Below are 24,538 nucleotides of genomic sequence, written 5' to 3' on the forward strand. Positions count from 1 at the left end.
AGTTAACTCCCAAGAAAGAGTCATTTTAGTGCCAAGAATGCATCCCAGGTGAAGCTCGAAACAACGTGCACTTCGTCTGGTGAGTAGAGCCGCGTGCGATTCGTTCTGCAGGTACATAAGGTATAGCTTCTCTACGCCTCAATGCCATGTATTCACGTGCTTCGATCTTGCGCCGGCCGATGCTATTTTCCCCCTTTTCCGCTCTGGCGCTAACCAATGCCTCCGTCGAACATTTACACATTCATGAAGCAGATGATACTGTACATTCAAGCACGTCTTGTCCTCTCCTCGCCTCCCTTCCCGGTACCTCAACGGCTCGAAGAATCGATGGACTACCTGCCTCGCTTCTGCGCATTCCGCTCATAAGCATCTGCTTTCCTCTTCCATGCCACCTTCTTCTGCTCGGCGCTCTGCTCGCCAGCTCTGAGGTCGGTCATCTGCTTCGCCTGCTTGAAAGTGTTCGAAGCGGCTGAAGAGATGGAGTCGATGATGCCCTGCTTCGGCTTAGCTGGAGTGTTGGGCTGGATCATGTCGCTCGATGTAGATGTAGAAGGCCCCTCGGTCTTTGGCGTCGCGAGCGTCGTGTCAATGACATTGCTGGAGCTCTTGTGGACGTTCAGGTTCGGCGATTGGTAGGTCGGGGCCATGTAGACAGAATTCTTGCCACCTGGTCCAGACTCGGACGAAGGCCCATGGGGTTGTGGTGCGTTGTTCTTCATGAATGCATCAAAAATTCCACCGCTGCTTTCTCCAGGTTTGGGGCGGTAGAGCGGTGCCAAACCGAAGAATTCGCGGACAGGCTTCCGTTGCAGCAGTTGTCCTTGGGTGATACCAATCACACCAGATGCGGCGAACCACACGGCAACCGCACCAGGCTGGAAGCAGGTGAAGCCGAAGATCAACACCGGCATGCCGTACATTAAACCTTTCTTCATTCCTTGCGACATGGCGGTTGATGTCTGTGCTCCAGTCTCGCCACCCAAACGGACGACCAAGTGCATTGTGAGGGCCATCAGGGCAGGCATAACCAGGAATCCGTCACTCAGAGTCAAGTCCTGCAGCCAGAGAAAGCCGCCCTCCGTGAATCCAGGGACCGGCAATGTCGCGCATGCGCGCATCAGCTTGAAGCCGCAGTATCCCAGGACACCTTGCGCAATCATTGGCATGAATTGAGATGACATCTTGATGCCAGCTCGTTGTCGGATTGCCTGCAACTGCTGAAATGCAAGCATCATGCCTTCTCGGTCGCCTGTCTTTCGACATTTCTCTAGGCGATCATTTATGGGCTGCGTAACGCTTGCGATGGCGGTCTGGCGGGCCATGGCGTCGCTGGACTTGAGGTATAGTGGGAACATGACCAATCTCATTGTCATTGCCGTCGCTGCGATCGCACCCCACCATGGCAGTCCTCCCCAGACGTGGAAGTGTTCGAGGAACCATTCGAGGCATGATGTAGGTCCCCAGCCATAGTCCAGCCCCAGCGAGTGTAGATAGCCGATTGTTTCCGGTACAGCCTCAGGCTTGTCAATGTTGATGTCGTCCAATGTTATCGTGTCGAGATTAGGAAAGGAGCTCGCTTCGCTGGGGGTCGGCGTTACTGGTGCGGGAGGCGAGCCAGCGGCGGGCTGTGATTGTGCGGTGGAGGCATATCGAAGGGCGGCTATTGAGGGTATCGTCGCGGGTATTGATCTCGTCCATGGTTGTGATGTGCGTGTTAAGGAGGAGGTGTTATGCGACACGCTTTGGAGGTGAGGTCGCGGAGCAGACGAGAACTGGGCATTGAGGTCAGTGTTCTGTAAGGCTAGGCTGCAGTGATATGCGTACATTTCTACATTGCGATTGTATTAGCCGTGGGACTTTGGCTCTGGCAACCGTGTGTAGGCCTCTGCTGGGCATCATGGTGGGTGTGGTGGATGTTCATGTGCAAGATCGACGAGCAAGCCAAACTTTTGCCAGCTTCATTCAGGGATCAACTCCGGGGATGGATCGCCTACGCTTCGACCGAGGTCCCTCCTCGTGAATGTAAATGCAACACCACCACGTATTTGCAGCTAACATGAATATATAGATTCATTGATCTGAGTAATGGTATCTCTGAGTCTTTGATGCTGGAGCTCTAGCAAGCCCGCCGTAAAGTGCATGGGTCGGATCTTTTGGACTCCTCTCAACGCCTTCCATGCCATGCACATCAGAACTTCCTGCCCCAATCTATGCCACTGGGCAACATCCTTTAATTTATGTACACTTTGAGGTCTATCCGGTGAGCGATAGCCTGGTATCAAATTCGCCTTCATGCATCTCACTCCAGCGAAGTGTACGCATCCAACTCCCTCCCGTCTCTCCTTCTCCGCTCGATGGGATCGTCACGAATCTCTACGCCTGGTCCTATGGGTCTTGCGTTTCTGTGCGAGGGAAAGACCTGAAATTGTGGTTAGCTGTTGTCCGGGCGTGCCCTGTTCATGTTGCATTGAGACATGAGGACACATTATAAACGCTTTCCTGTATACCTTTGTGTTGCTCCAGCCCAACCTATACGCCGCCTCATGTGCAAACAACTCGCCAAATCCCAACATCAATCCATTCACAAATGGCAGAAACAGATTGATAGCGGCTCCTCTTAATATGCTCCAGAAGGTAGGCGGTTGGTACAAGATCATGGGCGACGAGGAGTCTGAGGGGGGGTCGTCTGAGTCGTTCGAATTGGAGTGATTGGCATCATAGTTCTCGCTGTCTGACGGGAATGTCGTCTGCGATTCGGAGAGGTCGCGTGCAGACATGTTCGGGGGATGGCCGGCGGTGTGAAGAGCGCGTTTGCAGCGGGGGAGGAGAGAGTCGAGGTGAGGATGTCGGAGTCGTGTGTTTTGGAGGAGTCGCGCTCAGAGCGCCGGACGGGATGTTGTTGACACACTCGGCAACGAGGTGTCGAGAAAGCTGGACGGGAGTAAGAGGTGGATTGGCCGGAGACGGAGCTCGTTCCCGCCTCGAAGCTCAGTGCAGTTGGCGCTTCTCTGAAGTCGAGCCAAGCCAAGCTCGTGACGTCGAGAGAAGGCCTGCGGGACTCTGTGCCTGACGACCACTCGCTCTGCCTGCTTCACCAACAACCCGCCTCTACTCAACTCCCCTCGCCACATGCCATTCAACCCGCGCATGTGTCTCCCGCTGTACAGAAATACTGCCATTTCCATTTCTCGCCAAACAACCGCATAAACAGCAGCTCCACCTTCCGACACCACCATCATGGACTCTGAGCAGCAGGACAAAGTCGCTCAGTTCAGCGCTGTCACCGGCGCCAACCCAAGCATCGTACGTACATCGCCGCTACCATCTTCTTGTTGAATCGAATCGACTAACACATGCCAGGCGCAAGGTGCACTCAACTCGGCCGACTGGAACCTCGAAGAGGCCGTTGCGCTCTACTTCGCCGCCAACGAAGATCCACAAGGCGACCCTGACGATGACACCAACGACTTCGAAGAAGAGATGCAATCAGCTCCTCCGACCGCTTCCTCAGCTGCTGGTCAAGCTTCGTCGAGCAGAGGCCAGCGTACAGCTCGTCCCAAGCAGATGACCCTGCGTGATCTCCAGCGCGGTGATGACGACGAGGAAGAGGAGAAGAAGGACCAGGACATGTTTGCAGGTGGCGAGAAGAGCGGACTGGCGGTTCAGAATCCAGGCGAGGGACAATCGAGGCCGCTTGACCATTTCAGAAACATCATAAACCAGGCACGTCAAAACCGAGAGCGTCCACCAGGTGAACAAGACGAAGAGGAGGAGCCACAACCTCGCTCTAGCCACTTCAGCGGCCGTGCACAGACTCTGGGAGGAGACGATGCTCCAAGCGAGGTCGTCGAGGACCCGCAAGCCGCTTCGCAGTCGCAGCGACAGCGTCTTCTTCCACGCGTCACTCGGACTCTGCATCTGTGGGCGGACGGTGTGAGTATCGACGACGGACCACTACTGCGATTCGATGACCCAGCCAACGAGCACATCATGCAAGAGATCAACCAGGGCAGAGCTCCCAAGGCACTCTTGGACGTCCAGCCAGACCAGGAGGTCGATCTCAACCTCGAACCACACAAGGGCGAGAACTACGTGGCACCAAAGCCAAAGTACAAGCCGTTCGGTGGTCAAGGTCAGCGTCTTGGCTCCCCTACGCCAGGTCTTGCTTCGTCTTCCTCGTCTGCGCCCGCTCCAGCTGCGCCAGCTGCGTCTTCGGCCACATCGAGCGCGCCACAAGACGCTGCAGTGGACCCATCTCAGCCAACTGTCCAGCTGCAAGTTCGCCTTGGCGATGGCACTCGTCTATCCTCGCGCTTTAACACGACGCAGACCATAGGCGATGTTTACGACTTCGTGAACCGCGCATCGCCAGCCTCGGAGCAGCGTCCGTACGCACTCATGACTACCTTTCCCTCGAAGGAGCTCTCCGACAAGTCGCAAGTCCTCGGCGAGATGAGCGACTTCAAGCGCGGTGGTGTGGTAGTCCAGAAGTGGACCTAGGGAGAAAATCGGGCACCATCCACCATGCAATGGTAGTGCACCTTTACGACTGCATTTGAAAACGGCGTACAGTGGGCGGTAGAGAAAAGTGCGGCTGACCTTGCGGTGGCCACGAATGAGGCATGGACTGAACGATACCGAATGACCCTTCTAAAGCATGGACGCGCCTACAAGACGTGTTATAGATCACTCTACAAACGCGAAAATGGAGCGCTTGTGGCGTTTGGTACGCCGCAGGAGCAGATTGTGGCTTACTTCAGTATTATGGTATGCCGTATGCAATATCCCGACTTCATCTCGATCTCTCTCAGCTTCAACGTCATCAACCAACACCCGCATCTGCACCATCTGATCTTCCTCCCGCCATCTCGTGAAACACGTTGTCTGAAACACTGATCTCATTTGCAGGACAGTATATTAACTGCTGCGTGGAAGCCTCAAAGGATTCATTTCAACCCGCGTTTTGCAGTCATCGGTCCTTCATTGACCTATCTTCAACATACGTCTCGTACCGCGATTGCAGTACGTCTGCTAACTCCGGTAGGACATACTTGCGGCCCTTCTCAGACTGTGCCTCAACAAAGACAATGATGCCCGTGCCACGTACGTCAACCACGATGGAAAGCAAATATAGGTAGGTCAGCGCTCAAGCATATCCTCCAAGCATCGGTCATTTCTTAGCCTCCACTTCCTCCCCATACCCCACAGCCTGCCATGGCAGATCCCACACCCCAGACCAACGGCAACTATCCTCAACCTCAGGTCCAACGCGAGGATGGCTATGACAACTACCGCAACCCCGGCGCAACACAGAAAGACATCGCCTTTGCCCGTCTGCCCGATAACCCAGAAACGCTCCTCCACGACGAGATCTACCCCGACGATGCATTTAAGAATCAGGTCTACTGGGCAGACCTTCCAGCCAAGGAACGCACCAAATTCATCAACGCGCAGATGAACGCCGAAACCCTCCGCGAGCTCAAACTCGTTTGGAACATGTTCAAAGAAGATCCCCTCGAACCCATCTTTTCATACTGCAGAAACTTCGTCATCACCGGCGTGGGGTTCTTCACAGAGGGATACGTCCTTTTCAGCGTTGGCAACATCCTCCCACTGTTCGAGAGTACCTACCCACAATGTTTCCGTAACTATGACGTCTGCAATAAAGTCTGGGTTCAGGCCGCAAACTACCTCGAAATTGTCGGTATCATCTTTGGACAATGCGTGGTGGGCGTGACGGGAGACTGGATCGGACGACGATGGGGACTGATTCAGGATGCGACGGTGATGTTTATTGGCAGTTTGATGCTGACAGGAATGTGTAAGTGTGAAGAATAGATGTGAGACAAGAATCATAGCTAATGGCTTTCTTCGCGGGCAGGGGGTACGAGTCTTTATGGCTGGACGGTCATGTATGCGATTAGCTTGTTGGTGTTTGGATTTGGGGTTGGTGGGGAGTATCCCATGACCAGTACGAGTGCGATGGAGGGAGTGCATGGGAAGGGGAGCACGAAGGCGGATCGGTTGCATCGAGGGAGGAGCGTGCTTTTGGCGTTTTTGATGCAGGGATGGTGAGTATGCAACACTCGCCGTGGATACACAGGGCTAACCATCGACTCCAGGGGCCAACTCGCCAACCAAGCAACCCTCATCATCCTCATGCTCATCTTCCACCATGGCGGCAATCCACCTTACTCGAACGCGAACACCCAAGAAGTCTTCCGCCTCGGCTTCTTCTTCGCCGCCGTCTTCGTCCTCTACTTTCTCTACCTCCGCATCTACCACATGAAAAACGTCGACCACTCCCTCAAAACCTCCCGCTCCACCTCCAACGTCACGGGCTACGACATCGACTCGCTCAAGCTCACAATGTCGCACTACTGGCACCGCGTCTTCGCCACGAGCGTCTGCTGGTTCTGCAACGACTTCCCGTTCTATGGAAATCAGATTTTCAGGAGTCTGTTGATTTCCCTGATTACGACCGATTCTAACCAGGTCTTCACCTACTGGCTCTGGAATCTCATTAACGTCGGCTGCGAACTCGCGGGCTACTACATGGCTGCTTTCCTCGTCGATCACAAGTCTTACGGACGCAAGACGATGCAAGGAGTGGGTTTCTTGATGAGCTTCATCCTCTTCATCATCGCAGCCGCCGCCTACGACGATATCCACACCGCGCCCTTCACCCCCGGCGCCCAGGGCTTCATCTTCATCTACTTCTTCTCCTCCTTCTGGATCCAATTCGGCCCCAACTCCACCACCTTCCTCGTCGCCGCCGAAGTCTACCCCGCCCAAATCCGCTCCACCGCCCACGGCCTCTCCGCCGCCGTAGGAAAACTCGGCGCCCTGACCTCCACCGTCCTCTACAACTACATCCCGACCCGCACGAAATTCTGGGTCGTGTGCTGGTTCGGTCTGATAGGGTTCACATTGACCATGATCTTCATCCCCGATACCACCGGCATGGACCTCCGCGAGCAGGAACGCTACTGGTCCTTCGTGCGCGCAGGGCGACAGAACGACTACCACGGCATCGCCGTGCACCCGCGCCATCTCTCGCTCTTCGAGCGCGTCGTGCTCAAGCGCCATCTGCAGTACGACGCGGCCAAGGATCGGGACATGAAGATCCAGGAACTGAGAGATCTGTACGAGAAGGTCGAGGGGGCGAGGGGCAAGGAGTTTTATGGGCGGCATGAGGGCGGGGAGAGTGTTAGTGATAAGGTTAGTGCGTATTTTGAGTGGGAGAGGGGGCGGAGGAGTCATGAGGGTGGGGCAGCGAGTACGTTGGGTGGGGAGGAGGAGAAGGAGAGGGATGAGTAGGTTTTGGGGGTGGAAGGGGATTGGATTGGATTGGAGGAGGTGGGTTGGAGGATGTTTGATGGTGATGATGATGATATGAAATTGCGTAGATTAGCGGTGATACCAATACATGCGTGGAATACATGGATTAATGAATGAGTAGAGGTGTCTTGAAAAGGTGTTTCTCAGGAATAATACCCCATTCTCACTTGATGTGTCTCTAAACTACAATTTATGTAAAGCATATGAACGCCAAGCCTACCTAGAAGGAAGAGTGAATAGTTACCAGTCAACACAGAACGCACTACATCGTCCCGGGGCGCTGTATCTTTTGACCAATCACTCCCTCATTTTTCTCTAAATATCCAAAACGCCTAACTCGCATCGCCTCTCCCTCTCTTAGATCCAACTTCCCCAGAGCCTTCGAATGGACACTATGCAGACCACAACCCAGCGCCCGAGTTTCTCGACGATGACCTTCCACGAAATCGCGATTCTGTAGACGTGGCTTGCACAGAAGGGAGACAGTCTCACTTGGGCTGGATCGTGGGCAAAATCGATAGACTGGATGAAAAGGAGCACAGGAATTGTACTGAATGTAAAATGTGTGAGCTTGGATGGAAACCTTCTTACCGATATTACCGCACCACCTCTTTCATACCTCTCGAAGAGCCCTGTGTTCTGCAGAACCCACACATCGCACAATACACAGCCTTGAAGCATCCAGAAAGCGAACGTCATCTCCTTCCATGTCCTCTCCGTTGAAAGACAGTCTCACCAAGTGGTCTGCGCGCACACCCATAAGAGACGTTCACCCACTCCTTCCCTTTGCATGTGATTTTCTAATCGCTTTCTCCCCCAGCTTCAACATTGCAATCTTTCACATGCTTCCTTTGTATAGATCCACAATGCCTTTATATCCACGCGACACGATGGCGCTTTGTCCAACTTCTTTCACTTCGACAGCAACGTGCACGACGAAGTCAACAAAGCCTTGTCCCAATCCTCCATTGTCCAATCACCAACCCCTTTCGACAGCAGAGCTGGATATATACCCGCCATGTCGTCGCCTCGCAGGTCATTTTCTTCTTCTCCTCCAGTGTCCCGTCACAACAGCATTCCTCTATCCAGATCAGCTTCTCTCCCAAGCGTTACCAGCAGCAACTCGCTTGACTCGAGTTTCAGCCTTGAACAACGCATCGAGGAAGAGGAGGCAGGTCTGGTACCGCTTACAGCCGAAGAAGAGCAGCAAGGAATGATGTTGGGTCGCTCAACCAACAAATCGAGAACCACTCGTCGAGGACCAGCGCCGGTCGCTCTTCCTCGTAGGAGTTCTTTTACGAGAATGGTCAACGATGTCCAGGACTATTTCACCAAGGGCCCTGTTATTGGTAAGACCCGTACGGTGGAGCAGGTTGAGCAGACGATGGAGCTGACCTTCAACTTCAAAGGGAACGACAAGTACGAGACGGTAGAGAAGTTACCCGAGGGTGGGGAGGGCCAGTGCTCCGTCATGAAGTCGAAGACCACCGGCAACCTCTTCGTCGTGAAGCACACGAAGGCAGTCAGGCTCCGCGACCCGAAGGAGAGGGAGGAGCTCGATTCGAAGACTCACAGATACCCAAACGAGGCTAGGATCTTGGGTATGACGTTGAAGGCTCAGCGGAACATCGTGCAGATGGTTCAGATCACTGAGGATCATAAGGAGCCCGGCCGATATTTCTTGTGGATGGAGTATTGCTCAGGGGGTGATCTGATCAGTCAGATTCTCTATTGGTGGAAGAGGAAGAGATGCCCAGTGCCGGAGCAGTTCCTCTTGCATACCTTCGTGTCTCTGGTTGATGGGCTTGCGTTTCTCCACCACGGACTTCGATCAAAAGGTGATGGCCGCTTCACCGAAGACGAGTTCCACGAGGCGGTCATTCATGCCGATCTCAAAGCAGAGAACGTTTTCCTTCGATGGAGCGACAAGTCGTTAGGTGGCATGCCGGAGGTCGTTCTTGGTGACTTTGGCATTGCCAAGAAGGCCAGCAAGACGGATGCCAAGCTGAGCGCCGGCACACCCGCTTACATGGCACCAGAAGACGTCGCAATCCACCAGAATGTTCCCATGTCTTCCGAGTACGAGGAGACTTGGCTCAAAGTGGTCAATAGCAGAACCACTGCGATGGACATGTACTCCCTAGGGCAAGTCATGTACCAGATGGTGGCCAAAGAGCCAGAGCCACGAGAGATCGGTCTGGACCCAACAGACCTCAGAATCTCACGTGAGTATGATACTCCTGGCCTTTGTGAGACGATCGTCAGGTGTTTGACAGTTGACAAGAACCTGCGTGCCCAGGCCTCGTTCCACCAGACCTTGGGCATCCTGCCCGCCATCAATCGCCTGCGAACGGCTCGGAATGCCCTGGTGCAGAGAAGGACAACCTTGGACCGGATGGAGTGGGCTCGTCCGGCAAAGTAGGCTTGAGATTGATGTTTGAATACTCCGGGCGGAATTCTGCTTTTTTGATGGGAGTGTACAATTGAAAATTGGAATCAACTGGATTGAGACTTGCCTGCCATATCGCGAACACTTTTTCCTTACCTTCCCACTGTGACGTCGTTTCTGTTCTTGTTGCTGTTCTTGTTGCTGTTCTTGTTGTAGTACTCACGTCTGAGCTGGACTTGTTGTCGTTGCGCTCACTTCGGCACTTGATTGTGTGCTTTTGGTCGACTCGAGTTGTGCAAGTTGTCGTCTCTTTTTAATTACTGAGCCAGACCAGATGCAGGCCTTTCCCATCCAAGTGATTTTAAATCTCTCGGGTCATCTCTTTCCATGATCCGGTTTCTGGTATCGCAGTCCTTGAACCTTGCCAACAGGGGAGCCGTACAAGTCCTGGACGCGTCCATGGTATACATGGTGTCGCTGTTGTCGCCCTCGGCCTGTTCGTGCACCATGTTCATCGGTTTCATCGACGTTGATATCTATAGCTAATGGCCGTGGAAGTCCAGTGTTTGTCGTGTACCACATGTTGTGTTGATGGCACAGTGAGAGAGGCATGAAGTGAAGTGAGGTCTCCGTGCAAGGGCCACCCCGCCACACCTCGGCTCGCTCGGAGCCACAACACAAATGGGCACATGCAATCTTACTCCTCTCAGCCAGTAACATCTTTCACTCGAGTGATTTCGACGAGATACAATACATTCAGTGACATCTACTTACACATCGATCGCCTAGACACGGCATGTAACGAACTTGCCCATCATCGAAATGCTCGCCCAGAAGCCACGGCCCTGGTAGCTCTTCCCAAAGTGGCAGGAGAAACAGACGATGAAATGGCCCTTCCCCCGCTCGACAAGCACACTTAAAGGCGGGACGGTGCTCTTCTTCCTCGTCACTTGTCTTGGCCTGTACGGTAGGCATTCTTGGGAACAGCTTGCACGTTGAGCATAGCTTATTCGAATCAGCCATGAAGATACAAGACATCTTCCCCGTTATCGCCACTCGTACGTTCTTCAACAACAAAAGTATCACGCGTGTTGATTGACAGTAAACAGATGGCTTCCTCATCCAACCCGTCTCCGGCAACTTCTGGCGCCACAGCCACGGAAAGGCAGACGAACTCCGAATGAACCAGATCCAAGTCGTCGGCACCCATAATTCCTACCACCGCGAGATCTCCCTATCCGAACGAAAGCAATTCGAAGAACATATCCCTTCGCCGGAGAATTACTACTACTCCCACTCGAAATGGACGGATCAGCTGGACCACCAACAAGTTCGGTCCTTTGAGATCGATTTGCATTCGGACACGAAGGGTGGACTGTATGCGTACCCACTCATCTGGAAGTTGTCGAATTTGACCAACGAGACCGCACCCTTTCACGATCCGAATATGCTCAAGCCGGGTCTCAAAGTGTTTCATGTAACAGATGCCGACACGAATGCGATTTGCCATACATTTGTCGAGTGTTTGACACAGCTGAAGAACTGGTCTGACGCTCATCCACACCATCTCCCGCTAACATTCGACCTCGAGCTCAAGAACGACGCACTGGGATGCTTCCTAGGAGGAGTTTGCGCCGAAGAAGCTAAGAACTGGACCACAGCTCAAATCCTCGAAGTCGACCGAGAAATCCGCTCAGTGCTACCCTCCAACAAACTAATCGTCCCCGACGACATCCGAAAGCCCGGCCTCACCCTCGAGGAATCCGTCCTCCAACACGGCTGGCCCACCCTTAAAGACTCCCGCGGAAAATTCATGTTCTACTTCGACAACGACCCGGACTCGGATATCAAACTCCGCGAGAAATACCGCGCGGATGGCCACGAATCCCTCCAGAACCGCACCGTCTTCACCAACGCTGTCGAAGGCGAGGCGGACTGTGCGTTTATCAAGCACAACTCACCAGATGTGAAAGACATCCAACGTCTGGTCAAGAAAGGATACTTTGTGCGCACGAGGGCTGATGAACCTATCACGACGATTCTTGCGAGGAATACGACGATGCGGGATCAGGCGTTTGAGAGTGCCGCGCATGTCGTTAGTACCGATTATCCGGCGTATGGTATGTCGACGAGATGGGATTGGGATTACGCGGTGCAGTTGGACGGTGGGAAGATTGCGAGGTGTAATGCTGTTACGGCGCCTAAGTGGTGTAGGGATGAGATGTTGCAGTAGGAATGCGAAGCGTGAGAGCTGGTTAGAGTGTAAGAGAATTGGTTACGCAAACTGTACGTACCTGCAAATGTCGAATATCTCGACCCCTACATCTACTGAATCGCCCACCCCAGCAAATAATCCACATTATACCCCTCGCAATTCGCAGCGGTCGAAACCAAATGATCTCCGGTCTGCGGACTATAACACCGATACAACGGCACCGAGCCCTCAAACTGATTCTTATACGCATACCCCACAGGCCCCCAGGGGAACTGTCCCTCGCACGCCGGATCCGTGCTCAGCATCGAGTGCTCGCCGACTTTACACTCGTACAGCATCTGCGTGCCATCCGCCGGCTCGCGGAGCAAGCGCCAGCTCGCCTCGGCGTTGAAACCAGAGGGCAAATTCCTCGTCGACGCGACGTGGCCCCGCGAGGGGTTATTCCCACGAGTCAGCAGGACGTAGGGGAGATATTCGAAACCGCAGTTGAGTTGCGGCGGGTTGACATAGTTGCGGTTCGCGAGCGCCCGACGTCGACCAGGAGGGTTTGGGCGAGGAATCGGATCGGCGGAGCCCGAGCTGCAGGCCGCCTTCCTGGGCGTTGTCGACCATGCGGTGGTAGATGTAGTTCTCGACGTTGGGCGTGCCGAGGATGTTGCGGAAGGTCTGGCAGAGGGCGGTGTTTTGCGCGTCTTCGCTCGACTGGCTGCCGGAGTTGATGCCGTTTTCTGTGAATTGGACTGTCCAGGCGGAGGGGTTGTTGGGGAATGTTTGGCGCAGCCAGCCGACGAGCACGCCGACGTTGCCGAAGGTGACTTTGGGGTAGTCGTCGGCGGAGAAGACGGGGCTGAACTAAAGTGAAGGGTGGAAGGTCAGCGAATGTTTCGAATAGGAGATAGGGTAACCTTCTGCCCTCCAGTATACATACGAGGTTCGGTGGGTAAGGGTGGAAGGCTACGCGCCATTGGCGGCCTCCTGCTCGGTCGGCGAGGCCTCTGATGACGGTTTGGCCGGAGAGGACGCCGTTTTCCGGGTGGTCGTAGGTCTCGCTGCCGAAATTCTGGTCGAGGGATGTGAAGACTTTGGCGGTCGATTGCTCGGCCGTGATGCGGTCGTAGGCGTTGTTGTAGTTGGCGGCGATTTGGTTCAGCCAGTCGTCCTTGCCACAGGGAGTTCCTTGGCCGCATCCGATGTCGAACCAGTCGTTGCTGCCGACTTCGTTGTCGATGACCTGGGCTTTCTATCAGCAGCTTGGTCGGGCTCTATCGAAGTGGCACGCAACTCACGAAATCTGCAATCCTGCCAACACCATTCATGCCATTGTACCTCTGCGCAAGCATTCCCGCGAAACGTCCAAAATTCGACGGATCGTCTGGAATGCAGAAAATCTCGAACCCAGCTGCTGCAGGCGTACAGGGGCGACTTCCTCTCGCCCACGCTGGCGTTCCATACACAATGGCCGTCACGACCAAGCCTCGTGCCGTCCAGCCCTGGATCGCCTGCTCGACTTCGGGCTGGATGACGAAACAGTGTCCGTCGTACTCGACTTCGTTGCTGGCGCAGGGCGGGGCTTTGAGGTTGGCTTCCCAGGTCGACCAGACGAGGTTCATGGAGACGCCACCGGCGTTGTTGCCCGAGATTTCATCTTGGTTGGGCCAGAAACTTGAAGCGAATGGCGCAGGGTCAGCGAACGTCTTGGACACGAGATGGGGTACCTTCTGCCTTTAGGTATACGTACTCGGGTTGAACTCCTTTGACGTGGTAGGTAGATCGCGTTGGATAGGGTAGTTGGGCGGTGACTTGGGATGTAAGGAGCAGCGAGGCTGTCAGTAGTCCAGAAAGATGGAGGCGCGCCATGCTGATTGTATGGTTGTGCGTGTTTTCAAGACTGGCCCGTGAAGCAGGCACACATACCTTTAGGACACGCTGGGCACATTATATCTTCCCTCGCCAGAAGATCTACACGGCCGCTGATCGACACGATTAGACAATCCCACAACGAAGAGTCTATTCCACAGAATTGCCTTTCCAAGACCACGTTTGATCGACTACTGCACTGTTATACTTCGAATAAGCGAGCAGTGCTGGGGCGGCAGATATAGTAGCTGCACGATTCCAACAAGAGCAGCTCAGTGAAAAGCCACAGACGCCAGAGCTTGCAGGTGCTTTAGCAAGGTGCAGTTTGGGTTTCTTGCGGAACGAATTGATGGTACTATAGCATGCAACGTCGCTTATTGGCGTTCTTTCGGGCGTGGTGAAGCTTTGTTGGAGCTTGTTGGTCGAGCTTGTGTGGTTGCTGAACAGGCCTGACAGCGGCTGCGAGTTCAACGTAGAGGATCGTGGGTTTGTTGCTCTGGATAGCAAGATACTGTGGCTTGGAGACTTGTTCCGATTGACCATTGGATCCCTGCATAACTGTCTGCCGGGTTAGAGATGGACTCTCGAAGAGATCCGCGTTCATGAAGGAATGGTTTTGCCTTCTTGTTGCCTTCGGGGCGACGAGGCTGCGGGGCGTGATTCTAGCAGAATGTTTAGACATGTTGACGGGGTCATCGTCCGCCTCACTTATCTTGCCTTGTTCATCATACGAAGTACCTCCGCAACACATAAAGGTTGATGGGTAGGTGAGAGGAAGAAGTCTTTGTCGTCGTCGGCTCGCAAAGATTGTTCATCGACCGTGCCCCGCAGTGCGTCAACGGTTGTCCCTCACTTCAGCAATGTGCGAGAGATAATGTTCTAAGGCGATATTCTTGCTGACGGGTATAGCATCCATTGCGGTGACGGGCACCTTGATGTTTGGCGCCGGTCGTCGGCATTGGAAGGACATGTGATTTGCCGAGAGGAATGACTGTTCCTGAACACGACCGCCGAACCCCTATGGAGGAGCTTGTGAAAGTGTGAGTCGATCTGCAAAAAGCCGCACCTCAAAAAGCAACCTCCCCCGCCAGTCACCCAGCACGCCATTCCATACCGCACGAGTACTCGGTACTTCTGAGGGTCCTGTACAGTCCAGCGAGTGTTCTCCATTCCTACAGTCACACACACAACCATGGACTTCCCTCTCATACGGCGGGAACGCACACCCGTTGATGCGACCAACTTCATAAACGGCATCCTCGGCGACAGAAGACCGCACGTGCCCGAGCGAAACCTGCCGGGAGGAGGGAATTGGGTGGTGCAAAAGGTCGGCGGCACGAGCGTGGGCAAGTTCCCCGTCAAGATCGCCGAGGAAGTCGTGCAGTGAGTCAAAGAGACACCCAACAGGAAGGGAAGACTGGAGGAATTTTGGCTGAATCCACCAGGGCAGGCCTCGACCCCAAAGGCGAAAACCGCATCGCCATCGTCTGCTCCGCCCGCAGCACCTCGTCCAAGTCCGAGGGAACCACCAACCGCCTCGTCCGCGCCGCCATCGACTGCCAGGACTCGTCGTCAGGCAAGTTCCGCGAAATTGTCGAGACCATTCGTCGCGACCATGTTCAGGCCGGGAAAGATGCGTGCTTGGTGTGGGGAGGCGCGAACAGCGAGATCCTGGATCAGTACACGGCGGCGGTGAACGGGGAGTGTCGCATGCTGCTGAGGATTCTGGAGAGCGCGCAGTTTCTGAAGGCGGTGACGGATCAGACGGAGGATATGATTATCTCGACGGGGGAGAAGTTGAGTTGTTTGTATATGACGGCGCTGCTGCAGTCGAGGGGCGTGCCGGCGGCGTATGTGGATCTGAGTGAGATTATTCAGTTTGAGGTTGGGAAGCTCTTGGATGAGACTTTCTACTTGAATGTGGGCAAGGCCATTGCCGAGCGCATTTTGAAGCTGGGGCCGGGTACAGTCCCAGTGATCACTGGCTACTTCGGCAGTATCCCAGGAGGATTGTTAAAAGAGATCGGGCGAGGCTACACGGACCTATGCGCCGCTCTGACAGCTGTAGGCCTCAACGCCAAAGAACTCCAAATCTGGAAAGAAGTCGACGGCATCTTCACCGCGGACCCACGCAAAGTCGCCAACGCCAAACTGCTCGAATCCGTCACCCCCAGCGAAGCCTCCGAGCTGACCTTCTACGGCTCCGAAGTCATCCACCCCTTCACCATGGACCAAGTCATCCGCGCCACGATCCCCATCCGCATCAAAAACGTCATGAACCCGCGCAACCCAGGCACGGTCGTGGTCCCAGACCCCGAAGACGAGCTCTCCGTCCGCCGCCCAGGCCTCTTCCGCAACCGCTCCCTCTCCTCCCTGAGCGCGCACGAGAAAGCCAAACGCCCGACGGCCGTGACGACCAAACGCGGCATCACGGTCCTGAACGTCCACTCCAAGAAACGCACGCGCGCCCACGGGTTCTTGATGTCCATCTTCCACATTCTGGACCAACACAAGTTGTCCGTCGACCTCATCTCCTCCTCCGAGGTCCACGTCTCCATGGCGCTCCACAGCGAAATCGCCCTCCTATCCGACCACGGCGAGGAGGAGCTCAAAATCGAATCCGCGGCTCTGCAAGGCGCCGTCGATGCTCTCAGTGTCTACGGCGACGTCGACCTCGTGCCTGGCATGGCGATAATCTCGCTCGTCGGTCGCCAGTTACGTAGCATGGTGGGCATCAGTGGGAGATTCTTCAGCACATTGGGGGAGCACGGGATCAACATCGAGATGATATCCCAGGGCGCGAGCGAGATTAACATCAGCTGTGTGATTGAGGAGGCGAACGCGGATCGGGCGTTGAATGTGGTGCATACGAATTTGTTTACGTTTTTGGAATAGAAAAGGTCTTTTGTGTGCGGCATTTAGCGAGAAGGAGTCGGGAAAAAGCGATGCATCATTCAGGCATGGCATAGCGTGAGATAGAAGAGATATAGATGCATGCGGAGAGAGGTTTGAAATGTGATACAGCGAAGCCGGGCAGTGGGATTAAATCGAAAGCATTACCTCCTCGTTCTTGCGTTATTTGAGCGATGCTCGTCTTGAAGGTCGGTGTTGGAAATAAACTCATTTGCAGTATGATTAAACGCCAGCAAGTGGTACACAGAAAGTGCGCAAATCATGCCTAAATCCTCTTTCGATGAGTCGCCGGCAGTGGTTGACGAGCATGGATCTGGAGCGCAGCACGGTTGGCAGCCGTATTCTGCGAAGCCAAGCTCAGATTCCCGTCCACTTCGTCGAACCTATCGAAGCCATCGGTGAAAGAGTCCAGCATGTCTGCTGGGCTTGCATGAAGCTGGTAGTTGTGAATGGGCCTCCAGCGGGCGACTTTGCTGGCCATGTCGTTCGAGGTTCCACGAGGCTTTACTTCAGGGGCTGGTTGGAAGTGGTGAGAATAGTTCTCTTCGTCTTCACTGTCAGACTGCGATTCGGTCACAAGCTCGCTGGTATCGATGAGCTCGATGATGTCGTCGTCTTGCTCACGTGGTGTCCAGTCTGCAATGGCGTGCTTGTAGGCAGCGTCGAAGTCGGCTTTGTAGTATGGGTGTTGGAACCATGGCAGTGCCAGGCATTGTGCAGCTGTGAGTCTTTGGGTTTCGTCAAGCGTGAGACATCCTCGGATTAACGTCTTCGCGCGGTGGCCGATGTGCTCCCACTTATCTTCCGTTTCTAGGACAGTGAGGCGATCGGTGATCTCGGAGAGGGTCATGTTGCCCGTACGCCATTCGTCCACATCTGCGAAGAATGGATCGCTGGTGAGGATGGTCGCCGTGACGCAGCCGATGGACCACAAATCGATGGCTTGACCGTAGCCGTATTCGCGCTGTAGATCTTTGAACATGTATCGATACACCTCGCTGGATTGAAGTCAGTACATTTTCCAAGGAGAATCTTCAGGAGACTTACGGTGCAGTGTAACCATGAGTTCCAATCATCGACTGCATGCGAAAGACACCTGCTTTCTTTGCATCACCCTCACCTTCCTTAGCCGTCCTCGACTGACCAAAGTCCGTGAGCACAACCCTAGCGCCCTCTTTCCAGGAGGTCATGAGGATGTTCTCGGGCTTGATATCTCGGTGCACGACTTGATTCTCATGAAGGTACTTGACAGCTTCAAGAAGCTGCCTCACGATCATGGCAGCTTGCGGCTCCGGTAGAGGGCCTTTGTTCTCCATATACGACAGCAAATCGCCGCCAGTGACGAGTTCCTGGAATACGTAGATGGTATGAGAAGTATGAATCACCTTCTCCAGGGTGATGATGTTTGGATGGGAGAGATTCTTCAGCAAGTTGTACTCTCTGGCAATCCGATCCTTCAGCATGGAAAGAGATCTCTTATCGCCTGAGCGGCGAAGTCCACCATCATCGTCATCATCGACGCTGGTGGGTAACGGTATGATCTTGCATGCATATTGTCGACCTGTCTTGAGCTTCACTGCCACACGTACGCATGCGTATCCTCCAGCACCAAGCACACGCTCAGCCAAGCGATACCGATCGCTGAACCACGCTCGCTCAGCCTTTTGGATCTCACCAAGGCCTTTTGGGTTCACTTCCTGATCTTCGATGGTTCTGAGCTCAACAGAAATCTTGTTCGTCAGGCGTAGAAGGTCGCCCGGGTTGAGTAGGACATCACCGTCGTCCCTGCTTACGTCAACTCCGGCTGCAGGGGCATCAAACCCATATCGAATGAGAAGAGCTGCGTTGCCAGAAAGGATTCGTGCGTAAATCAATGGCGTTACCCCGTGTTCACCACCATCGTCGTAGCCGATGCAGCGGACACGCAAGTGGTGCTTGGAGATGCTTCTGTCTTCAATAACGAGCTGCCCTTGGATGTACTGTCTTCCGAATTCAAGCTCTTGGTGTGGATATATGAAACATTGATCTGTGTGTGTTTAGCAACGTATCCATGTACAGGAAGATGGATGTAGCTCTTCTCGTACTCTCAAAGTCAGGTTGATCTGTACTTCGAAAGACGAGACATCCTGCCGGGACTCTGTAGTGCCCATCATATTCGTCAGCCATGTTGAATAGCTGGCCACTGATGGATATGTCGTAAGGGGATGTAAAGCGAGTCTTGTGAAGATGCTAGCTGCGACGAGGTGAAGTCAAGAATTCCAGCCGCGACTTCTGACATCTCAGCCGAAAGTCATGCGGCAGTGACGTTTCTCTTGGCAGTCCGTGCGCGCACATCCATTTCAGCAAAGCGAGCAAGCCAAACCTTCCTTCCATCTCCTCAGCAACCTCATCACAAGGCAAAAGGTGCGTCCACCCAACGACCCATTGAGGCTGCCCCCATTACTCAATGGCACATGTACTAATATCTCGCCACAGTCAAGCTCGCCCAAGATGAGAGCCAAGTGGAGAAAGAAGCGAGTCCGACGCCTGAAGCGCAAGAGAAGAAAGACGAGAGCCCGCAGGTAAGCATTGATCAACGACAACCACATCCACTGACTCCTTACTGATGATCTTCCCACAGCAAATAAGCGCATCGCCCCTCTTTTGACTGCACACCCCATCATCCTACCGCAACAAAAGCCAACACCAGTCACGCGACCATCACACAACAAGCTCGGCGCTGAAGGAAGGAACGGATACCTGACGGTGCCTTGGACATGGCGTACAACCACCATCAACTGAGTGCGGAGGACACTGGGGATGGAATATAGTCAGCAGCATGTGGAAAGACGGAAAGTGAGCGTTTGTTTGATGATCTGGCTGGCCATTGCTTCTCTAATACCGGCTTTGCCTTGACTGGCATTGCCTTTGAGTGGCTTTGGGTCAAGCTCGCGGCAGTAGCTATCTGTAACAAGACAAGCGTTGACCTGCTACCTATGTTCCTGTTCTTTTCTCTTTCACTCACAATCCCAAGTCATAGTAGATGCAACTGCTGGTGCGGAAGTTGTAAACACACACCTCCCTCGCACCATCTCCAGTGTTCCAACTCTTTCGCCAAGAATCAAGCAACTCTTGAATCTGTTGGACATACTGTCGCTCAGTGAGCTGCACGCTCTGTATCGCCTTCTTCCAACTCTCGCCATCGCTGAGCCGAGTGTTTTGCACAAGATTGAGAACCTCATCTCGAGTCTCAATGGCAACAATCGGTGCGTCTTTCATCTTCTCCAATTTCTCAGACCAATGCTGCTGTGCTGCTTCGACAAGACCGTATTTGTTGGGCTTCTTGCTTCTGTGTGAAGCCATGAGTACCTGGACGTTGTTGCTCTTGCGGTCACCGTCCTGGTGGCTGGAGTGGTTCCGCAGCAGTGGACGACGGAACTTGCTGGTCGCCTGTTCTCGAAGTTCCTGCTGGATGTGTCCGATCAATGATGTGAGTGCTACGTCTGAGTCTTCGCCATCTGTCGTGGTGTTTGTCACGCGGACCGTCTGAGAAGTCTCGTGTCGCATGTGGACGATGAATGTGTAGTTCTGCTCTGGCAACGAGCCCTGCGAGAGCTCGGCGCTGATGTCGTGAAACCAGAGTTTGCTGACAAGTCCGATTCCTGCATTGCGAAGGGCTTCTGTGCCACTCGCGACGACAAGTACATTGCAGCGCCGTGGTAGATGATGTTGGTGGTCTGGATCTTTCAGGAAGGTCGCTTTGGATCCCGGAGCGCAATTCTTGAGTAGATGTGAGATGAGATAGTCCATGCCAATCGTCACACCAACGGCACCTTGAAAAGGCACGTCGATCTCGGGCATGCGGTGTGACCGGATGAGACTATCGTAGCGTCCTCCTGCTGCAATAACAGCAGAGCTCTTCTTGCCCTCGAGCATACACTGGAACAGCATGCCATCGTTGTAGAACTTGGCATTCACACAACTCAGAGGCGCCACGAACAATTTCCGAGCGAGGCCAAGCTTGTTAACGAAACCGAGGATTTTCTCTGAGTGCCGTATTGCTTCATCGACTTTGGACCGGTTTCGAGGGGTTGTGCCATCAAAGAGGGCCCGCAGACGATTGAAGGCCTTGTTCGCTGTATCCCGCCAATCGTACTGCTGAAGATCGTCAAGTGTAGTGTCGCTTAGGCCAATGTTCCGCAGTTGGGGTCTGATCTTCTTCCAGGTGTTTTGTTGCACACCAAGCTTGCTGAGAGTCTCCTTCACCACGTGTTGCAACACAATGGGTACACGGCAGTGATCCAGTACAGCGTCTAGTAGCTTGCCATGATTAAGCTGAATGCAGACATTGGCTGAGTTATCGAATGCAGGGAGTTCGGAGACGACTTCATCCATGACCTTGATGATCTCGGCATCGTTGAGCGCAACATCGTCTTGTGCAAAGTTGACGATATCAAAGTCGGCCTCTTCAGACACTCTCGGAGGGCCCCCTGTGAAGGCATCGCGATACGCACCACCGAACGTGAATGAGCACCTCAGCTTGGACACTTGCCGGGCCAGCTGTTGTGCATGCGGTAGCGTGAAGTCGTAGGGTAGTTGCAGCAAGTTGCCAGAGGCGTCCAGAAGCTGAAAAACGTTGGGATTGGTGTAAATGCCAGAGCGTGGGAATATTGTGTCTCGCCGGCTCTCTTCAGCACCGTGTCTCCTGAACACAGTTTGGAGTGCAAAGCGAGCAATCCCTCTCATTCGCACCCTGTCGATATCATCAGGGCTGATCGTTGCCTTTGTCTCCCATGCGCGTGCCTTGACAAGTTGGCTACCGGCAGCATCGTGAGCAAACAAGGCAGACATCAGCTGCTGGTGGTACGGCGAGCGAGGATCTGACAAGCCATTCAACGCCTGTCTTACTGTCTCATCTTCGATCTTGACAGGCAGCATATCACTGCGCAGCAACTTTGCGCTCGTTGGACGCTCGCTTGGCTTATGCGAAATCAGACAACTGATCAGTTTGCCCTGCGCGGCTTTCTCGCCATTCGATTGAAATGGAGGAGGCAGTACGTGGTCCTTCTGACGAATCCGCTGTATCTCGTTGATTCTCTCCATCGCAGTACCGAACGGCTGGCACATCTCGAAGAACATGATACCAAGAGAGAACATGTCTACTTTCTCGTCGTAGCTCGAACCGGACTTTGACTGCAGCTCTGGCGCTACGTAGAGAGCAGTTCCAATACTCCGAGTCATGTCGACACTGCCGTATCCCGCGGATCCAATCTGACCTGGCTGGTTGCTGTAGTTGCTAGTAGTGGCCAAGCCAAAGTCGCCAATCTTGGGGTTTCCATTGGCGTCGATAAATACGTTGTCCGGCTTCAAGTCGCGATGAATGATTCCGTGCCCATGGATATGTGCTAGACCTTCCGTGATCTGGCGCATGACACGCCACGAATCATCGTCGTCCATAGGTCGTCGAAGGATGTCGCGCAAGGAGCGTCGATCGCAGAGTTCCATCTGAATATACAGAGTCGAAATCGTGCGCCGGGAGTCAGATCTGGATTTATTCAAGCGGAGGTCTGACTCTGGAAGCTCGCTGTCAGTCTCGACGGTTGAAGTGCCATTCAGACCGTTACTCTCGCCATTACGCTCAAACGGGTCATCATCGCTGTCGCCGTCGTCACGCTTGTCGCCATCATCACGCTCGTCGCTCTCGTCGCTCTCATTGCTCTCATCGTCATCATCATCGTCGTCGTCTTCGAACTGGATGCCAGGAAGGGCGTTGGAGCTGACAAAGTCTAGCCCTCCAGTGCTGGCATACCCATAGTCAACTTTTGGGCTGTCAGACAGGGTCTCCTCGGTTGTTGAGATCGCATCCTGTGGTTGAGAGCCTGGCATGTCGCTCTCCGTCCACGTCGAATAGTACCTCACGACGTACGGATGATTGAGCCTGTTCAATAACATGACCTCTTTGAGGACCTGCTCCAGGAGTTGTTGGGTTTGTCGAATCTTCTTGACAGCGTAGACTCCGCCGTCAAGCTTATTGCGAGCCTTGACAACTTCTCCAAAACCTCCCTTTCCAAGTCTCCCCAGATCGCTGAAGTCGTTCGCATAACGGGAAAATGGCTCATGCAGATTGGATGAGTTGTGTCTGGATCGCCGATGCAATGGACTAGCAACTCCAGAACTCGATTTTCTACTGCGGCGGGCAGCATGTGTAGGCGTGTCTTGCAGGATCGGCGAGTCGTCGCGGAGAAACTCAGCGGGCAACAAGTCCAAGCATGACGGCTTCTTCTTTGCATCACTGAAGAAGATTTTCGTCAAGAAGTCTTCAAAAGCCTCTGAAAGTTCCAGTTTGCTGAGCAAAACGGATGGCGATGTATATGTATCGGTTGCGTCCAGGCCCAAGAACATTTGGATTATGACAATCCCCAGGTCCCACAAATCAACATGGCGCTGCGACGACTGTGACTTCGAGTCGACATCTGGAGAACGCCACTTGCATGGGAGATTGGCGTCTCGTAGACCAAGCAGTGAGGCATAGCCAAAATTAGCCAGTTTGGGGGCTAGAGATGGGTTGGCAGAAAGGAATATCGTGCGAGCGCTGATGCCTCCGTGGACCATGCCGTTGTTATGCAGGTGTTCCAAACCCTCCAGCAGCTGGATAGTGAACTGCCGAGATTTGCTAACGTGCAGGTCGCAGAGCGAAAGCAAGTCATACAGCGATCCTCGGTCTGCATAGTCTCGACAAAGTATGAGTTCCGAATTGAAATTGTTAATTCGATCAACACGGAACGCAAGCAGGTTCACAAGGCTCGTGTGGTTGAGTTTGTGGGCGGCTTCCAGAACAGCCTCCAGTTCGATGATGTCTCCACGTTGCTTCTCAACCTTGCGTCTCACTATCGCGACAAGAGGAGCCTCGGCGGCTGTGGAGACTTTTGGCTTTCCCAAGTACACGCTTTCCTTGCCCCCTTCGAATAACAGACCATTCACAGTAACCTCCGTGAACGACTCGATGTCGTTGCCGACTTGGACTTTGGCTGTTTGATCAAAGACGATCGACTGGGGCATAGTCTTCTCGGACTGGAGCTTGGGAATATCGCCTGCGGATTTCGTTGATTTCCGCTTGTCCCGACGACTGACTTCTTCCTTGACCATCTGCTTCAGCACGCGGTCCTCTTCAGCTCGAGCTTCTTGCTGGCGACGAGTTTCAGCTTCTTCGGCCTCTTTGGCCATGGTCAGCGCGACTTCTTCGGCGCTGGCGCGCTCCTCCTCGAGACTGGGCAGTGTTCCTTGTGCACGAGCAGTGACAGCATCGTCGAGAGCTTCTTGAATTTCAACAGCGATGACGTAAATCATCACGTCTCCCAGCATCTGCTTTGGTTTGAGCACGAGCACGTTGCGGACTCTCTTCTGGGTCCGCTCATGAAACTTTTCGAGACCGGAGACCTCGAGCACCGGTGCGGATTTTGGATATGTGGCTGTAAGCTTAACAGACAGGACAACATAGTCGTCAGGCCTGGCGTCCTCGGAGGTGGGCTTGATAGTAATCTTGAAAGTGTGGTCAGTACTCTTGCCCCAAGCAGCTGTGTTCACGGCCTCTTCATCAAAGTCTTCCATGTAAATGGCTTTGAGGGCATCAATCTCTTCGGCTTGGACTTCGGCATAGTTGATGGCTGGCGACACGGCGGCGGCGGCATCGCTGGCGGCAACGGTCTGCCGGGCATTTGCATGTACACTGGTTTTATTCTTCCAAGGCGATTTCGGAGCCATGACTGCGACGGACAGCAAGGGCTAGCGTCGTCCCATAAAGACGACCTGGACGTACAGCCGAAGCTGTAGTCCGCTACGCGAAG

At 53.9% G+C, this 24,538-nt stretch overlaps 11 protein-coding genes across 11 annotated transcripts; 5 read left to right on the forward strand and 6 right to left on the reverse strand.

The window, feature by feature from the left end:
• Positions 1 to 332: 332 nt before the first annotated feature.
• Positions 333 to 1,899, reverse strand: M409DRAFT_28889 (uncharacterized protein; the record flags this gene model as incomplete). The annotated part of the gene is made up of 2 exons (XM_033809218.1): positions 333 to 1,772; positions 1,825 to 1,899. The coding sequence occupies 2 exons, from the start codon at positions 1,897 to 1,899 to the stop codon at positions 333 to 335; spliced, it is 1,515 nt and encodes a 504-aa protein (XP_033661642.1).
• A 400-nt stretch (positions 1,900 to 2,299) lies between these two features.
• Positions 2,300 to 2,777, reverse strand: M409DRAFT_59777 (uncharacterized protein; the record flags this gene model as incomplete). Its single annotated transcript, XM_033814295.1, has 2 exons — positions 2,300 to 2,419; positions 2,508 to 2,777. 2 exons carry the CDS (start codon positions 2,775 to 2,777, stop codon positions 2,300 to 2,302), a joined length of 390 nt encoding a protein of 129 aa, XP_033661643.1.
• A 460-nt stretch (positions 2,778 to 3,237) lies between these two features.
• On the forward strand, positions 3,238 to 4,500 carry M409DRAFT_70283 (uncharacterized protein; the record flags this gene model as incomplete). The annotated part of the gene is made up of 2 exons (XM_033818660.1): positions 3,238 to 3,303; positions 3,361 to 4,500. The coding sequence occupies 2 exons, from the start codon at positions 3,238 to 3,240 to the stop codon at positions 4,498 to 4,500; spliced, it is 1,206 nt and encodes a 401-aa protein (XP_033661644.1).
• A 714-nt stretch (positions 4,501 to 5,214) lies between these two features.
• Positions 5,215 to 7,320, forward strand: M409DRAFT_28892 (uncharacterized protein; the record flags this gene model as incomplete). The annotated part of the gene is made up of 3 exons (XM_033809219.1): positions 5,215 to 5,821; positions 5,882 to 6,071; positions 6,123 to 7,320. The coding sequence occupies 3 exons, from the start codon at positions 5,215 to 5,217 to the stop codon at positions 7,318 to 7,320; spliced, it is 1,995 nt and encodes a 664-aa protein (XP_033661645.1).
• Positions 7,321 to 8,644: 1,324 nt separating this feature from the next.
• On the forward strand, positions 8,645 to 9,763 carry M409DRAFT_28893 (uncharacterized protein; the record flags this gene model as incomplete). Its single annotated transcript, XM_033809220.1, has 1 exon — positions 8,645 to 9,763. One exon carries the CDS (start codon positions 8,645 to 8,647, stop codon positions 9,761 to 9,763), a length of 1,119 nt encoding a protein of 372 aa, XP_033661646.1.
• A 988-nt stretch (positions 9,764 to 10,751) lies between these two features.
• Positions 10,752 to 11,963, forward strand: M409DRAFT_28894 (uncharacterized protein; the record flags this gene model as incomplete). Its single annotated transcript, XM_033809221.1, has 2 exons — positions 10,752 to 10,788; positions 10,840 to 11,963. 2 exons carry the CDS (start codon positions 10,752 to 10,754, stop codon positions 11,961 to 11,963), a joined length of 1,161 nt encoding a protein of 386 aa, XP_033661647.1.
• A 92-nt stretch (positions 11,964 to 12,055) lies between these two features.
• On the reverse strand, positions 12,056 to 13,802 carry M409DRAFT_70286 (uncharacterized protein; the record flags this gene model as incomplete). The annotated part of the gene is made up of 5 exons (XM_033818661.1): positions 12,056 to 12,353; positions 12,478 to 12,797; positions 12,874 to 13,176; positions 13,232 to 13,607; positions 13,684 to 13,802. 5 exons carry the CDS (start codon positions 13,800 to 13,802, stop codon positions 12,056 to 12,058), a joined length of 1,416 nt encoding a protein of 471 aa, XP_033661648.1.
• Positions 13,803 to 14,157: 355 nt separating this feature from the next.
• M409DRAFT_59782 (uncharacterized protein) lies at positions 14,158 to 14,484 on the reverse strand (the record flags this gene model as incomplete). The annotated part of the gene is made up of 1 exon (XM_033814296.1): positions 14,158 to 14,484. The coding sequence occupies one exon, from the start codon at positions 14,482 to 14,484 to the stop codon at positions 14,158 to 14,160; it is 327 nt and encodes a 108-aa protein (XP_033661649.1).
• A 510-nt stretch (positions 14,485 to 14,994) lies between these two features.
• On the forward strand, positions 14,995 to 16,697 carry M409DRAFT_59783 (uncharacterized protein; the record flags this gene model as incomplete). Its single annotated transcript, XM_033814297.1, has 2 exons — positions 14,995 to 15,185; positions 15,248 to 16,697. 2 exons carry the CDS (start codon positions 14,995 to 14,997, stop codon positions 16,695 to 16,697), a joined length of 1,641 nt encoding a protein of 546 aa, XP_033661650.1.
• Positions 16,698 to 16,980: 283 nt separating this feature from the next.
• Positions 16,981 to 18,881, reverse strand: M409DRAFT_59784 (uncharacterized protein; the record flags this gene model as incomplete). The annotated part of the gene is made up of 3 exons (XM_033814298.1): positions 16,981 to 17,713; positions 17,763 to 18,741; positions 18,800 to 18,881. The coding sequence occupies 3 exons, from the start codon at positions 18,879 to 18,881 to the stop codon at positions 16,981 to 16,983; spliced, it is 1,794 nt and encodes a 597-aa protein (XP_033661651.1).
• An 834-nt stretch (positions 18,882 to 19,715) lies between these two features.
• M409DRAFT_59785 (uncharacterized protein) lies at positions 19,716 to 24,455 on the reverse strand (the record flags this gene model as incomplete). The annotated part of the gene is made up of 1 exon (XM_033814299.1): positions 19,716 to 24,455. The coding sequence occupies one exon, from the start codon at positions 24,453 to 24,455 to the stop codon at positions 19,716 to 19,718; it is 4,740 nt and encodes a 1,579-aa protein (XP_033661652.1).
• Positions 24,456 to 24,538: the final 83 nt, after the last annotated feature.

This window comes from Zasmidium cellare (genome assembly GCF_010093935.1).
Source record: "Zasmidium cellare ATCC 36951 unplaced genomic scaffold M409scaffold_46, whole genome shotgun sequence".
Taxonomy (NCBI): Eukaryota; Fungi; Ascomycota; class Dothideomycetes; order Mycosphaerellales; family Mycosphaerellaceae; genus Zasmidium; species Zasmidium cellare.